The sequence below is a fragment of the Falco peregrinus genome, chromosome 5, assembly GCF_023634155.1.
Source record: "Falco peregrinus isolate bFalPer1 chromosome 5, bFalPer1.pri, whole genome shotgun sequence".
NCBI classification, from domain to species: Eukaryota; Metazoa; Chordata; class Aves; order Falconiformes; family Falconidae; genus Falco; species Falco peregrinus.
Window position 1 is genome coordinate 16,973,978 of NC_073725.1, and position 15,486 is coordinate 16,989,463.

General features: G+C 46.1%; 1 protein-coding gene and 1 long non-coding RNA gene across 2 annotated transcripts; both read right to left on the minus strand.

The window, feature by feature from the left end:
• Nucleotides 1-1,759: 1,759 nt before the first annotated feature.
• On the minus strand, nucleotides 1,760-7,162 carry LOC101922268 (prolactin-releasing peptide). Its single transcript, XM_005242222.3, has 3 exons — nucleotides 7,032-7,162; nucleotides 4,067-4,235; nucleotides 1,760-2,343 (listed from the first exon to the last, which is right to left on the minus strand). The coding sequence occupies exons 2-3, from the start codon at nucleotides 4,212-4,214 to the stop codon at nucleotides 2,165-2,167; spliced, it is 327 nt and encodes a 108-aa protein (XP_005242279.1). The 5' UTR covers nucleotides 4,215-4,235; nucleotides 7,032-7,162; the 3' UTR covers nucleotides 1,760-2,164.
• Nucleotides 7,163-7,801: 639 nt separating this feature from the next.
• On the minus strand, nucleotides 7,802-15,371 carry LOC114013515 (uncharacterized). The gene is made up of 3 exons (XR_003556540.2): nucleotides 15,141-15,371; nucleotides 12,473-12,646; nucleotides 7,802-8,151 (listed from the first exon to the last, which is right to left on the minus strand). It is a non-coding gene; the product is annotated as an uncharacterized LOC114013515 (long non-coding RNA).
• Between the last annotated feature and the right edge of the window lie 115 nt (nucleotides 15,372-15,486).

Here is a 15,486-nt window from a genome sequence, read left to right on the forward strand (position 1 = left end):
CAGAAAAATGTGTACTGTGTAGGCATTGAAAAAAAAAAAAAAGAAAAAAAAAACCCACCTGCTAAGGCATTTGGATTTTTACAAATGTTTATTGTGCCAAATATGTGCAAAAATATAATTTACTGTTTTAAAAAATCATAAAAGCGTATGTTATAGCACACAAAGAATTATTTTGTCATCAAGTGATTTCAATCTTTAGTGTTAATATTTATATTTAGATTAATTTTTATAAATGAAAATATTTTAATGGGTAAAATGAAGACTATATGATCTATTTGATTAAGTCTGAGTGAATATTAAGCTTGCCTTGTTGTTGTTATCTGCATACTCACCAAGAATTATTGTCAAGAGAAATTACAAAAGAGTAAAACCAATTTATGAAAAGAATGCCTTTTCAAGGACTTGATTCATAAAGAAAAACCGAAAGTTCTTCTCTGTTGTGTGGATTTATGTGCACTTGGGCCAGGAAGCACGCAGAACACACTGCTGCGTGCAGCGCTCGGGTGCTGCCTGTCCCCACGCAACCCCGTTAAACCCAGGAGATGGGCAGCGCCGCAGAATTCCTGTGAGCCGAGGGGAGGAATGCACGTTCGCACGCTTGGCTCAGATTTTTTTCACTGGGGCTGGGATGGGGGGAACCCTGTTATGAACATTTGACGGTTAGTCTTCCCCAAACTGTCGAGTCCGTTGGGCAAAATACCATCTCAAACAGAATTTCTCAGGCAGGATTTCTGTAATTTTCGCTTGGATTGGTGCGAAATGACAAACTGAGCAAGAACCCTGCCAATAATCTTAGTCTAGCATTTCCAAAGTCCCATGCAATGAATACTGATCAAAACTTTTCTTTATCAGCGTATTTTCTCCACCATGACAGCGTTCATTTAAACTGGCACGTTTTAAGTAACACTTTGGGTCAGCAGACACATTGTTGTATTATAAATAGTAGTAACTTCCTTATTGTAGTAAAACTCCACTCCTTGCTGACAGACCATTTGCAAAAAGAAAAAAAAAGGGATAGATTATCTGCAATGATTAATTCAGCTGCTATCAATTTTTAGTAGTAATTCTAAGAAAGCATAACTAGAAATGCAAGTTTTAATTTGTCTTTAGCAGAATAAGTCATGGCCTGGATTTAACCGTCAGTCATTAGCTAAATTGTAAACTGTCTCTTTTGGGTATAAACCATAGATTAAACTGCATTTGAATATTATTGCTGGTAATAGTTATTAATCAAGATTAAACATATTGTGAGTAACAGTTATAAAATTACTACAACAAAGCTAACTACTAGGGGAAGCATGAGTATTGAGCCACAACCCCAGGCTTATTGATGTGGACTAATGTAGGAGATGGTACATGGCTTGTGATCCTCAAAGAGTGACTTTAGCTTGATCAGATACTGCGCTTACAAACACCTACACTGTTTTAAAGGGAACGAGCTAGTTTAGGCCCCTTACACCTTTTGGTTAACGGTGCACGGTTACATGCAGTAGGCACAAAACTGCTCTGAAGAGTTTAGTTAGCCTATTTATTTATTTTCTTCAGCAAGAAGAAAATGCTTATCTCTGATAGGAGCTCCTTTTTGTTCATTAATATATCTCTCCAGCAGTACAGGAAGGATCATGAAGGGTCAGTGAGTAGTAGTTCAGGGCTACATTCCTACAAGTCGATGTTAACAATCTACATAAAGACTACGCACAGAGCACCAGCTTCCATGCCATTAATGCAGGTACATTAAAAATTAGGGAGAGCCTTTTTTCTTTCTTCCAACCATTGCTTTTTATTTTTACATATCAACAGCCATTGACTTCAAAATGTGACAGGAAGGTTTCATTATATACTTAACACCACAGAGTTTAAGTCCCAGCACAAAATCTGTGTGGGATTTGGATAAACCTAATGTTACAAGGAACAGCATCAGGAGACTGGTGGGGATGTAAGATGAAGAACCATTTTTAGAAGCTATGGTGGCACTCAGTACTAGTGTCCATGCATTGTCTTGTACCCGCACCCTGAATGTGTTTCTTTTCGAAGGAACTGGCACAAGGAGTAGAAAGAAGAGCAGCGTGAGATTGCGTGGCAAAAGCAGAACAGGAGGTCTGAGGTGCAGGGGAGGGCACAATTGAAAGAAGAGAGGTTGGGTCACAACTGCAGGGAACAGAGATCACCAGTCGTTGTCTTCTGTGTCCGACACCTTTTGTTCCCACAAAGCATTCAAGATGAAATCTAGGTGCCTGCTCACAGGCCCTGGGCTGCTGTGGCTGCTTCTCAGCTGCCTCTTCCCAAACCGACCGATGGGGCGAACACCACGGCCCACATACCAAAAAGGATCGATCTCGGGACCTGGAATTGAAAGCAGTCAGTGAAGCATCTACCACTTTACTCAAAGGCAGCATTTCCTAAACATCTCGAGGGTGCTAGGTGGCTTATTTGTAGCCCAGGGGAAAAAAGGGGAAGGGCTGCAGCCAGACACACACTTTCTGGTGCCTTTGAGGGTTGATTTCCATGTGTAGAACTCAAAGGAAGAGGATTCAGATGTGAATTTTCATCTACCTGGGTTGCCACCAGCAATTCTAACATAAGCCAAAGTACCCATCAAATTCAGGAGGTAGGTCACAGCGTGGTTTAAAACCTGAAATCTGAACCCTGGAAGAGGTTACAATGCGGTCTATATCCAGAAAGACCATAGTAGCTCCTTGTACCACCACTTTCAAACTCTCCTCTCTTAGCTAAAGTTCTGAAGATCCTACTGTCCAGCCTCCGTTTCTGCTGTGCGCACCAGCTGTGCTATCTCTACAGTCTGACAATTCCACTGGATTGCAGAGGGGATTCCTATGTGAGAGGTAAACATAAAAAGCTAATTCTTGTTCGCTTAGGAAGTTGTTTTCATGGACGACTTTTCTTCTTTTAAAGCATCTGAAGCATGCTTGTATTTGACTTTATTTTTATACTCTAGTTTTAGAGCAGGTGTGGAAAGGGGTAATTTGTGTTGAAAGACTAAGATACAGCAACAGGGAAAATCTACAAAGTGCTGGAGATGATGCCACCCCAAGGAAATGCCAAATCATTTCAAAGCTGGAGGACTGTCAGGAACAAGAATAAATTTCAATTTAAGTGCATTATATATCATCCAAGTCATACGAAAGTCTCAGGCAAGGCAGCAGGATTTTCCCCTGTGCATTTTGATGCTTGAACAGAGAAAATTAAAAATCCAGTTTGGCTGTAAATTTCTTCATAAAGACATCTTTGAAGTCTTTCCACCTGGTGTTCAACACCCCACCTGCCCACCAAACCTAAGTAACTTCATTTTTTTCACCTGGGTAGCTAAAAAATGAGGCTCCCAACATCTCTAGTCCTCTTTCATGGGGAAAGGTGTGCCACTGAGACCCCATGTGCCTTACTCCCCACACCCCCTCTCTCCCACTCTACATACAGGTATCAGCCTTGACTCTTTGGGGGAACATGAGAATTCCTGATAAAGATTTTCTCAAAAATATTTTGGACTGTGTGCTAGCTTTTGCTTGGGGTAGATGATGTTGCCTCTCACCTGGCCAGCCTGAGTTCCTCACAGCATCTCTGAATGAAGACACTTCAACCACTTGTATTTCGACTTTCAGACAACTCATGGTTCCAGACAGAAATGAAGATGTCCATTAAGCGAACCTAAGCTTCTGGCTCTTGCTTTCTTGTTATTGTACAGAAGCAGTTGTGAACTACCCCAGGACTACAGAACACAGCTGAAAATTTGATGCTTAAATATTGGATGTATACTGTCTTACATTTTCTTTGTCATCTTCTGTACATTAGTGTCTCCTCTGGTATTTATAAAACATTACACTATTTCTCTAGGATAATGAAGGACTGCGAGAACTAGGTTCTGTATATGCACTTACAAGTGTAAATGGAAGTACGGGACCCCACACCACCATTTCACCATAGAAACACCCACATGGATTTGCTGCTGAACTTTGCCTGACAGCCCGGCCCTGATCCCTCGATGCACCAGAGACCACAGGGTCACCACACGGAAGTCCATCACATTACACCAGGTGAGACTCATACTTACTTCTGTTGTCTATCTGATGTTTAAATGGCCTGCTCTGTCCTGAAGCAAAGCTGAGCAATACCAAGAGCACCAGCATGTAGACAGTGACCAGCTTTAAGTGCTTTGGTGACCACTGGGCACATGGTGTCCATGAGATCAGATGCCACATGATGGAGCAGCGGTTGGAAGGCTGTGAGGAGAAAAGTGAAAGCTAAAAAGTGAAAGCTCTGAAGGTGAGGGAAAGTGTCAACCATTAACGGTGTGTTCTCATCCATCAGAGCCATTTCACAACCAAGTTCTGTGAAACGCTGATGCTGAGGATGTCCTGGGTATTCCAATTCGAAGGCACAGGCTCTGCAGTGAGCCATCTACCAAGGTAAGTCTGCAGCTGGCGGTTTTTTCTCGCCATCAGTGAAAGCCCCTGTCACGGCTTCACAGGACGCTTGAGTCCTGGCCCTGAGCTTGCTGCTGACTCAGTGTGTGGCCCTCTGTGACCATGGGCATTGGCCACTACCTTCACCATCCTTTCCTCACTTGTAAAATATGTCTAACATTTGCATTGTACATGCTCTTTGTACAGTTACATGCATTTCGGTATGAAAGGGAATGCTCCTCCTGTGTCATCGCTCCCTTTCGCAGCCAGCATGCTCAAGTACTATTTCCAGTTATGGTTTCCACTGGTAGACGTCCCAATCCTGTAAATGCACCCAGATGCAAATGGATGGGAAATCCCACCCACGCCCCTCCCCGAGAAGAGTTGTGCAGAACAGAAGGTGCAGAGCTGGGAAAATGGCATCCAGGGGGTGAGGGATCCCAGGCTCAGGTTGCCACTGCCTGCGGCATTTTGTACAAGCTTCCTCGCAGCAGCTCCCCGAGCTGTCACGCTAGGACAGTCTGCCTTGTAACATGCAAGGTCTGCCGATATATTTGACAGCCTGGAGCCTCTGCCTACAGAAGTCAGCAGGAGCCCTGTCTGCTTAAGCGTCACGTACAGTAGGTATACAGGTACAGAGCTATAGGAAATCCTCTCGGCTACGCCAACACAGAGTTCTCCTTGTGTACGGGTAGGATTTTTCCCCTGTTGCTGCCAAAATCTTAGCCTGCTCTCAGTACAGGCAGAGCGGGAATTAAAGTATTTTGATGCAAGATGCTCCCAAGCACACTGCACAGCAACACAACAAAAGCACCTGGAGAATCTGGTTGTGTCTTTCACTAAAATGCAAAGGCAAAAGCTCCTTAACCCCTAGAATTCAGTGAAGGTCTGTTGGGGATTTTTCCCACACTGACAGTTACTTAGCAGGCAGCTTAGAGGAAAGTGATTTCAACCCACAGTTCCACAGAACTGTGAATTAACTTTTTCTAACTTACGTCATGACAATCTCATGACAATCAGGACTAAATGATCTTGGCATGTAACACCACATGGGATAAATTCTGCTTTCACTTTCAGCTGGTGTACATCTCTTGTTGCTCTATATTTAGAAAAGCTTTAAGTTCTGTGAGACAGAAAGATGTTTTGAGGAATCTCACTGGTGTGCTTACAGGGCTGCTGACAGGTTTTCCAGGTTACTTGCTGTCTGGTTTTGTGTCTTGTTTTTCTGGGAAGTGAGTGACAGGAAGGAAGAGCTTGTCTTGAGCTCATTGTTGATGAAAGACAAAAATGCAGGGAAAAGCTTTTAGCACAAGCTTTTTCCTAAGCAATGCTGTGTCTTCAGTCTCCAGCAGCTGGTCCTGTGCCAGAATCAGCCATTCTGGCCACCTTCTAAAGTGCTGTTATTTATTGAACTTTTTGCTCATACCCTTGACTGGCTAGAACTTTTGTGAAGCATGGCTCCCACTGCTCCTCAGTAACATGCCACACCTAAATAATCAGGGGGCTCAGCAACTCCAATACTCCCTGATTTTTCCTCCTCCTAATTGTCACACCCCTGTTTGTACGGGGAGAAACCAAGGCAGAGATAATGCCACAAACTTGACCTTGCATGATGCTGAGCACTTCTACCCCCATCTCTACCTTGTCACTAGGCTTTAAGGATAAGCACAAAATGCTTACCTCACAGACCTGCAGCTTTCTTCCAAAGGAGAAATTGAAAAACAAGATTTTGTACAGTCAGTCTGTGTATGCCTTCCATTTCCAACCATTACATGATCACAAAAAACTTTTAAAGCTTACTAGTTTCAACAAAACTTGATGCAATTAAAAGTTTCAGGAATCATTTTTCTCCTGGAGCTCAGCAGAAGTCAGCACCACCGCTATCTGGTCAACTTGCCACTTCTGCGTGGTCCCTAAGCAGAAAGAGCCTTTAAATTTTGGCTGAGCAACATCTGTGACAGCAGTCTGACAATTTCTGTTGACATGAAAGGGGGAAGTTAAAGCCACTAGTAAAGTTGCAGCATCACAGCTTGCCGTGGGTCTGCCACACGTGAGCAGTGACAGGCTTCCACACATCAAACTCAAGTTCTGCTGCAGATTCATCAGGTTTAAACCTACAGTGGAGATCCTCAGAAGACAAGGTGCTACTGACTCTTTAAACCCTAAAATAGCATCTTACTCAAGATCAGTGGCTGTGTACACCCCCTCCAACACAAACACGAATAGCTTTCATGCTTGAAAGCAGTACTGGAAATCCCCGCAAGAGACGAAATGCTGGGTGGATCCAGGCCTGGGACCATGGCTCATTTCAGGGCTGAGCGGCACGGAAGGTGTGCTGCTGCGCTGCAGGCTCCTGCCTGTGCTCTCTCTGCAGGGGCACACCACTGCCTGGGGGGTCAGCCGTGGTGCCTCAGCATGGTCTCCTTCACTGCAAAAACTGGACAGAAGTTACTGAGGCCAGAGCACAGCTGAGTACATTAGTGCAGAAAAGCTAACACACACACACACACACACACACACACACACACAAAACCCAAAAAAACCCCACAAGGAAATCCAGCAAGAAAACAAGAGCCAGGACGAGTGCTGAAGCAGATAGAGGGAGGCACTCACCTGTTTGCACCCAAGCTGCTCCTCAGGTAGCCGCTGCTCCAAGCAGAAGCAAGGCAGCTGCTGGGGGCTTGTGCCTTTTATACTGGAGGGAAATGGGCTTGAAGGGAGGGGAGGCGGGGTGGGGGGAGTCAAGAGGTGGGCCAGGAGGACGTCAGCAGTACTAGTGAGCAAAATTTAAATTTAAAGAAGGAGGGGTAGAGAACTGTGGCTCTATTAGAAAGCCATTGATCAGGGCAGGGAGCAGGAGCTGAGGGCGGCGTCAAGGGATAGCGGGGCCGGGGGCTGGCAGGACACCGGGCTGAGGCCCCCCGAGCCCACCAAGAGGAAAGTGGAGGGGAGGGGGCTGCTGCCATGTCCCTGTGGGTGAGGGGACACAGGCAGAACAGAGCAGCACCTCTGTGCACTGAAGAGCCACGCTCTCTGTGCTGCCTGGCTGAGATGCTCTGTCTGAGCGTGCATCTGCAGGGGAAAGCCACTCGTGGCTGGGGATGAGGTGCTGAGAAAGAGGAGACGGACAGTGGGAAGCTCTCAGGGCCAGCAAACTGGAGCAGTCAGTCCACACACCCCTTCCCAGCCCTTGTTCCCCTTGCTGTTGTCCCACCTCTGCTTTTTTGCTTGGGATCTTACTTGATGGCATCTCTTGTCCCATTAATCCCCTAACCCACGGCTGGCGTCAACCGACCCGTTCCTCAGGTTTAGGCCATACTGCAACACAGCACCCAAGTAGCTGAGGAAATCAGTTGTGGTTCAGTGCTTAAGCAGGGGCTTACCAGTTTTGTGGCACAGGAAATTTCATCTGCATGAGGCTAATATCTGGAGCAATATTGTATTTCTGCAATAGGCATCTCTTCTGGACAGCTGTTTTTAACTCTGTCTCTTGACTAATGTGTCATTGCAATCTTGCTGTTACAGATCTCGCTGCTTTAATGGCTCAGACTGTGTTTACCACGAAGGTTTGTAGCGGAGCAGCAGCTGAACTGCCAGGTGTTTCACTCCTTCGGCACCATACTGCAAAGAGGCTGAGATGTGTAGCGTTACTGGGCTGCCTGGGGACCGAGGCTCTCCTGCAGAGATTTTCACAGACACAGGGTTGTGCTCTGCTCCTGGTGAGACTGACTCCCTGAAAAACAATTTTTAAAGCTGTGCTTAGAAGAGAGGGCTCTGAGGCATGACCCAGTCCATAAGCTGAGACTGGATAAGAAATGCTGGAATTCCATTAATATAAAGTGCAAGGAAGTTCAGTAGCAAATCTAGTTTTTCTACAGAGATGTTTCCAGCTGGGAGAACTTCAAAGTACAAATGACACTATTCCACTGCAGCCACCTTCCAAAAGAAATTAGACTATTCTTTTTCCTAGGGGCAATTTGTGGGGTACTGCTAGAAGGAAGCCTGACTGAAATTTTGCCTGGCCCTGCCCCTACTCAGTGTCCAGGTATCAAATAGATGACACCACCACCACCAATGAGGGTATGGTCACTAGTTGTAGGGATTAAAATAGATTTCTCATTTATGTGTAATAGTTTGCTCTCTGGGCATGTGCATGAACACAAATGGTAAAGAAACCTGAGAAATACTCTTCCATTCCCCAATTTCCACCTAGCAACAGCTAAAAGAAGTGCCTTCCTCATCCAAGTTTTCAAGAGTTTACTCAGACTACTCAGGATTACAACTACAAAATATGAAGAGCACTTCAAGTCCATGATAGCACAAAAGGTCTTTCTACAGCTAACACAATCAATAATGTATATACATGCTTTCTTCAGCAACCTCCTTTTAGCATGTTCCCTTTGAACCTTGCAAACGCTCCCTACCTAAAAATCAATCTGTGTCCAAGAACCAGGCGGTGGCTCTGCTTCTGCTGTGCTAATTTTGCGTGCGTGCGTGGCAAGGGTATCTGCTTAGTAAGTAAAACCCTTCATGGTTTTGCATCATAGATCTTTTCCCTTACTGGTCTTCACATTGGTTTTGACCAGAAAATGTGGGTATCCTTTCTTGATCTCTAGTGGGCAATTGGTGGAGCGAGGGCTTTTTCTCTCCAGGATTATGTAGGACTCTGTCTTGTTTTCCTGTTTTGCTAAGTGATCCTATCATCTTAACACAAAAGTAAAAGCCTTTTTCATCCCATTCACTCTTCCTAGACTTGCTGGCACTGCAATGGGAGCCCTTCAATAGCACAGATCATTTTCACCGATTGGCACCTACATGGAAATTACCAGGTAAGGTAAAACTGTGCAATGTGTTCCTGGTAACATGGTTTGCTTATTGGTAAATGTTGCCTGCAAAATAATATGCCATACAAAAAAAAAAAAAAAAATTAGGAGAGCCAGCGTTTAAAATGCTCTAATATGATCAGCTGCGTTTGTTCTGGCCCAAGGTCCATCTACTGCAGTATTCTGGTTTTGACGGTGCCCAGCAGAGAACATCTTTGGGAAGAGTCTAAATACAGGGCAGCACATTTTGACATTCCCCACCAGACTATTCTCCCAGGCCCTTGAGCCTTGTGGTCTAGAGGCTTCCCAAGCCAAATGTTTGTGGCAGGTAGCCCTTAATGGACTTCTTTTCTTTCACAGCTGCTTCTTGAACCCATGTAAATTCTCAGCACCCACAAAATCATGAGCCAAGAACTTCACAGCATTCTCCCCGCTACAAGAAGGATCACGACCATGCACCTGTTCTGGGCATGCCACTTGTGAGTTTCAAGTACTTATTTTTTCATTTTTGCTTTCATTCTGCCTTCATGAAGACTAATAAACTGTGACAGTCTGTTTAGATGAGCCTCATCAGGCATTTCTCTTACCACAGTGCTACCTTACTCCATCCTCATTGACTGTAAGTTATCAATTCTCTCCACCAGACCACGACTGAACTACCAGAGTGCTATATATAGTACTCAGAAGCTTCAGAGAAATTGTCCTGACTTCTCGGGGTCTTTTCAGGCAGTTGTTATTTTATTTCATTTTGTTACCCCATTCAGAGCAGGGCATATGGTTTGGCCAAGGAAAGCAAGTCAGCTCAGGCAGCACAGAAATGTGAAAGCCACTCAGATCTGGAAGGAACTGAAAAAGACCTGCTGGGGAAAGAGGGTCGTGAAAGACTGAACCAATATCATCTAGAGGACAGCTTGGTCTGTAGTGAAGGCACAGAGGTTTGCGTGTTAAAACCTTCATCCTTTTTCTGTTTTCGAGTGAGGCTGGGCACGTGCTCTCTTCTTTGTAAGATGATCCCCCAGAAGGGCTCAGGCCTCCATCATTTCCCTGCCCCACACAAGACCCAGGACTCCTGCATGTAAAATTCTTGTGTAGGTTATCGGACCCAGAAGCATGACTGTGCACACTGTTAGCTGGAGTGTTGCAGTGTCTCAGTGGGCTAGCTGGCTGGGGAGACACCGTGGGATGCAACCTCTTAGAAAGGCAGCAGAAACACAGCTGTGACGGGCTGTGGTAAGGACAGCGACTTCCCAAGGCTAAGGAGAGGTTGGGCTCCTGGACAGGAAATGATGAGGAGGATGAATGTCAGCAATGGTGGAATGTATCACCTGAAGGCTGGAGTGACCCAAGAGGATGAGGTCCAGGGTGCCTGCCACAGAGGAATATTCCTTGGGAAGACAGCTCCAGAGGCCAACAGTGAACTACAGGTTTGGTGCCAAACTCTACCATCTAGTCTGCCCAAAGAGCTAATCCAAAATTTCTTTTTTTCTGTACTTCTTTTGCTGGTAGGAGCCTTCCACAAACAGAAGGTGAAAACCACCAAAGCAAAGACATTTGATGCAGCTGGGTGGAGAAAGATACACTTTTTTTTTCCCCAATCACCACTTTCATTGTTTCACGTACCAGTATGCAAATACTTTGCAAATGCCATGATCCATGAATCTATGAATCTGCCCAGCCTTCTATGCCAGCGTAGAGCATGACTTCTGAGTGTGAAATATTAAAACGTTGCTGGTCTGATTTTGCTTAGCCTTGAATGAGAAGGAGGGAGAACAATGACACTTGCGCTGGCTGGAGCTGAAAATTCTTATCTGACATTAACTTGGAAGAACTTGATGATTGATAAGAGGCCTGGTTGCACTAATTGGGTTTGGAGGATTCATGAAAAGTTATATTCAAATCTGTTCAGAAAACCATGTCAATTCAAGCAACTAGATGAGACTGTTAATCATGTATAGCTTTACACTGAAGCCATTCTCTACTAACATTCAGGTTCAGAGAAAAGCCAGGACTGGCTTTATTTTGAAGCTGTATTTTTGTTTGAGAAAGAGGCCCATCTAGTGGTTAAAACAGAAACTATCGTCTTGCTTTCAATCATTGAACAAGGAATTAACCCCCCACACGTTTCAAATGAAAACGTGTATTTTGGTGTCTGTCCCATGTAATGAGACTAAACCAGACTGCATATAACCCAGATTCTGATAAGTTAGACTGGATATACAGGTATATACCATGAGCACAATTCCCAATTTGCCCAGTTCTCCCAGATAGCACGTGTTTACCGGAACAACTTGTTAGCAGCTGGGCAGCTCAAGCATAGGCTACAGCTCAGGACATAAGCCAGTCTCCCCAGGCCCTCCTCAGCACACTATGGAGGCTTTGCACCAGCGTTAGAGCTCAGATGGAAAAACACAAGTCAGGCTTGGCATGGTTACAGCCACCTTCAAAACTATTCTGCTGACAGTAAAGATAGAGGGATGTTTTCTTCTGACACTTTTGCTATTCTTCCTCCCTGCTAGAAAGCCACCGTACAGCCTTCTGCACGCAGGTTTGGGAGGTGCAGCTTGCAAACGGAGCTGGGTAGTGTAGGAGGAGCAGGGAAGATTAAAGTTCAAGAAAAAAAAAATCAAGGATGGAAGTACTTTTGCCTATCTCAAGCATCCAGTGCTTTGATGCTATTTTCAGGAGGCCACCGTTAGGCCAGCAGAGTCACGCTTCTGGCACTGGAGTGGAGCAGAATTTGGATATAAAGTAGTTGCATTGGTGGAATACAGGACAGAAGTTAGTGCCGCTACATGCCATTTCCACATTTCATGTACAATCACTTTGTCAGGCATCTTAAACTGCTCTTTGAACACTGCATGCTTCAAGCAGTAATTGTCTGGGTTTCCAGGCTGTTGCAGAGGACAGGTCAGCATGCCAGTTTGTTCTTTTCTGGTATGGCAGACTGCAGGGACAGGTATGGGGGATCTGCCTACAGGAGCAATCCTTAATTAAATTAAATTTTGACTTTGTAAAAGCTCCTAAGGAATAAAACTTTCAATATTAGGGTGCTGCACATGAAAATAATAGTAGTATATATTAGAACTATGTCTGTAGGAAATGAAAAAAAATGATCCAGTTATAACAGAGGACATTGAAAACAGCTGAAGGTAATGGCAGCCTCACATGTACACACATGCAAAGACAGACATTGTACAGAGTCCTAAATTAAAGCAGAGCTTTAGTCCCTACCATGTGGGTGACTTGTTTTTTTCCTGATGTGATGCTTTCTCATGGCATTCCCAGACTGTATTTCCAACACAGCAATTCTCTGGAAGAACAAAGTTTCTCCCACTGGTCTGGGTTACTTGTTGATCCTAAAGGGCAGCCGAAGTACTTCTGAGAATATCCAGTGAAGGTGCAGTTCTGCACTAGGGCGACAATTTTTACAAAAGTGTACTTTATGGCTTTAGTATATCATATTTTTCATCTGCATGCCAGTGAGTCCCTGGTTTTAGTGCCTGCAGTTTATCCAGTCATAAATAACCTCTAATGATTCACATACAGCTTGGCAGATGAACAGGAATACAGTAAAAGTCAAGCAAGGGGATTGCTATTCAAAACCAGGTCTTGCAGCTATTACATATCGTGAAGCCATGACCAAGATAATTAGAGATGATGCTCTTCTTTTCTGCCGCAATAGTTGCCAGGTTATACACTAGTCATGGAAAGGCAAGAGTCTCATTCCCATCCATTGCTTAAACTCTGATGTCTGACAGATATTAGCAGGTGAGATTAACTCCAGCCTGAGCTCTAGGATGATTAGCCGTAATCTGAAATTTAACAGCCTAAGTGACAACGCCTCTTGTTTCCACTTAGGTTTTAAAACTATTCTAATTGTTTCTACCTTTTTTGTTTGCTGCGGTGCCATGTCTGCTTGGCCCACCTTTCTGCAGTCTGGTGTGGCTGGAAGCCCCCATAACCAGGACTTCCGCAGATCTATTGTCATGAGTGGCCGCTCAGGAGACATGGGAAGGACTCAGTCAGGACAAAGCACCTCAGGACAGCTGTCAAGGGGCAAAAGCAGAAGCAGCACATCTCCAGCAGGATGCTACCTGTCTCTGCCCACTGTGACCAAAGTTTGGTGCAAGGCTCTGGCACAGACCATGTTTGTGTCAGAACTAAGTGACGGACATGACACGGAGACCTGCAGCTCCCTCTGAGGACGACAGAAGAGGGAGAGATTTTTGCATTGACGCAGCCTCACAGAGACCCCATGCCAATGCATGTGGCCATTGCAGCAGGCTGCCAAAGGAACAGTAAGTGTGCTGTCCGCTGCCTTTATTTTAATTGCTGCCCAGCGCATGCCAAGCTGTGCAGTTAGGGTTTGTTTCCATTCCCTCTGCAGTTGTCAAAGTTTGCACTTAAGAACTGCTCACTGTGGGTTTTTTTAAGGATTACAAAGTCACATCTTCTTGGCTTATAAAGAAGCCTTGTTGTTTCTCATTTGTCTATAAACTGTACAACAAATCCCACAAATACCCAATGAGCCCATAGGCCTGGGTTAATCCTGCAGTGAGAAGTACGAAACTATTTTAAAGGCATGAGGATTCAAAGTAAGCAAAAGAACAACCACAGTGAGCAGCCTAAACCTGCAGGCTTGGACTTGGGTTTTGCATCTGAAGGCCCACCGTCCTCTCATCACGGCCAGGGCTGTCCCCAGCTTCTGTTCTCTTTGGTTGTCCCAGCACAACTGTTGCAGGATTGTGCAAGTGGAGTAGATACGAAGTTTTAACCTTTACTTTTTAACTCAAATCAGTTTGCTCATCTGGCTCACTACAGTGCCCCACAGTGGTACTGGCCCAGCCAAGGTAACAAGAACCAGTGGCTGGGGGAAAAACAGGATGACAGACCTGCATGGCTGCTGGGGAAGTTTCATGGGATGATGATGGGAGAGCAAAAGAGACAATAAAATTTTGTACAGAGATGCAGAATTGTCAAAAATGCATCAGGGCCAAAAATTCCCCACATTAGTAGTAATGTAAGTTCTCTGAGAGAACTGCTGGAGACATACCAGGAACATGTCCCTGAGGGTGGGTGTCCTGAGCTTGTACAACCTGCCCAGAAGGTCTCTGAGCATCTAGCTCAGCATCCTTAATCCATGGACATTGTTCAAATTCTGGCAAGCCTGTGACCGAGACAGGCCCTTTGGGCTCTGTAATGAGCATCTCCCCATTCCGCCATTACTGTCCAGCAGTGCATTTTGCAGCTGCTTGGGAAGGAGTTCAGACAACCCTCTCCACGGCCCATATTGCACCGTAAGGCTTTATCAGGGATGGTAGCAAAGGGTGAGCAGAAGTTTTGTACCATGGCAAGTGGCCTTGCTTACCCCAAGGTAAAAAAGAGAAGCTTCCTTGCAAAGTGCCAGGACCAGAAACTTTCTTAATGTATGCTGATATTCATAATACTGCAGTGCTGATCCAGGCCTTGGATAACAGGAAAGAAATATCCCTGTGATTTAAGAGGACTGAAGGTTAGCACAAAAGCCAAAAAAAAGAAAAAACAAACAAAAAGGGAAGAAATAAAAAAAAAAAAAGGAGAAACAGGTTCTGGCAGTCGTGCCAATGCGACCAAGTTATTGTACATCTGCAAAGCCATTTGTCACCTCCTGAGGCCTGGCAGGCTCCGCAATGCCAGCAGGCCCTGCCAAAGGCACGCCTTTCCCCCTGCAGCCCCCGCACCCCCGTCCCCCCACACCGGGAGGCCAGCGGTGCCAGGCGGGCAGCGGCAGGCAGGGGAGCCCCGCGGGGGCAGTACGGGCGGTCTGGAGGCGCGTCACCCAGCGCGGCAGGCCGGGGGGAAGGTCCCCATACGTCTGAGTGGGTAAGGGGACAGGGGAAGCACTCCCCCCATTCCCTACCAGCTTGGAAAGTCAGCCCAGCGGCCGGCAGGAGCTAGCTCGGAGACACGGAGGGAGCTGATGAACGGCACCGCCAGCACGGAGGGGACCCTCACTGGGGGTCACCCCGCCAGGGCCCGCGCCGTCCCTGCGGGCAGGCAGCGTGGGGAACCAGGGGCTTCAACCCCGCGCCGGCGCTCCGCTCGGGGGGCGAGCAGGCGATCCCCTGGGGCCGGCGGGGCTGCAGGGCAGCCCTGACCCGCCGCCCGGGCCGGGCTCCCCGCGCTGCGGGCCGCGAGGGGGCGCACCCCTTTCCGTGGGGCGCGGCGGGGCGGCCGTCACGTGCCTGGCGCGGCGCGGGCCAGCC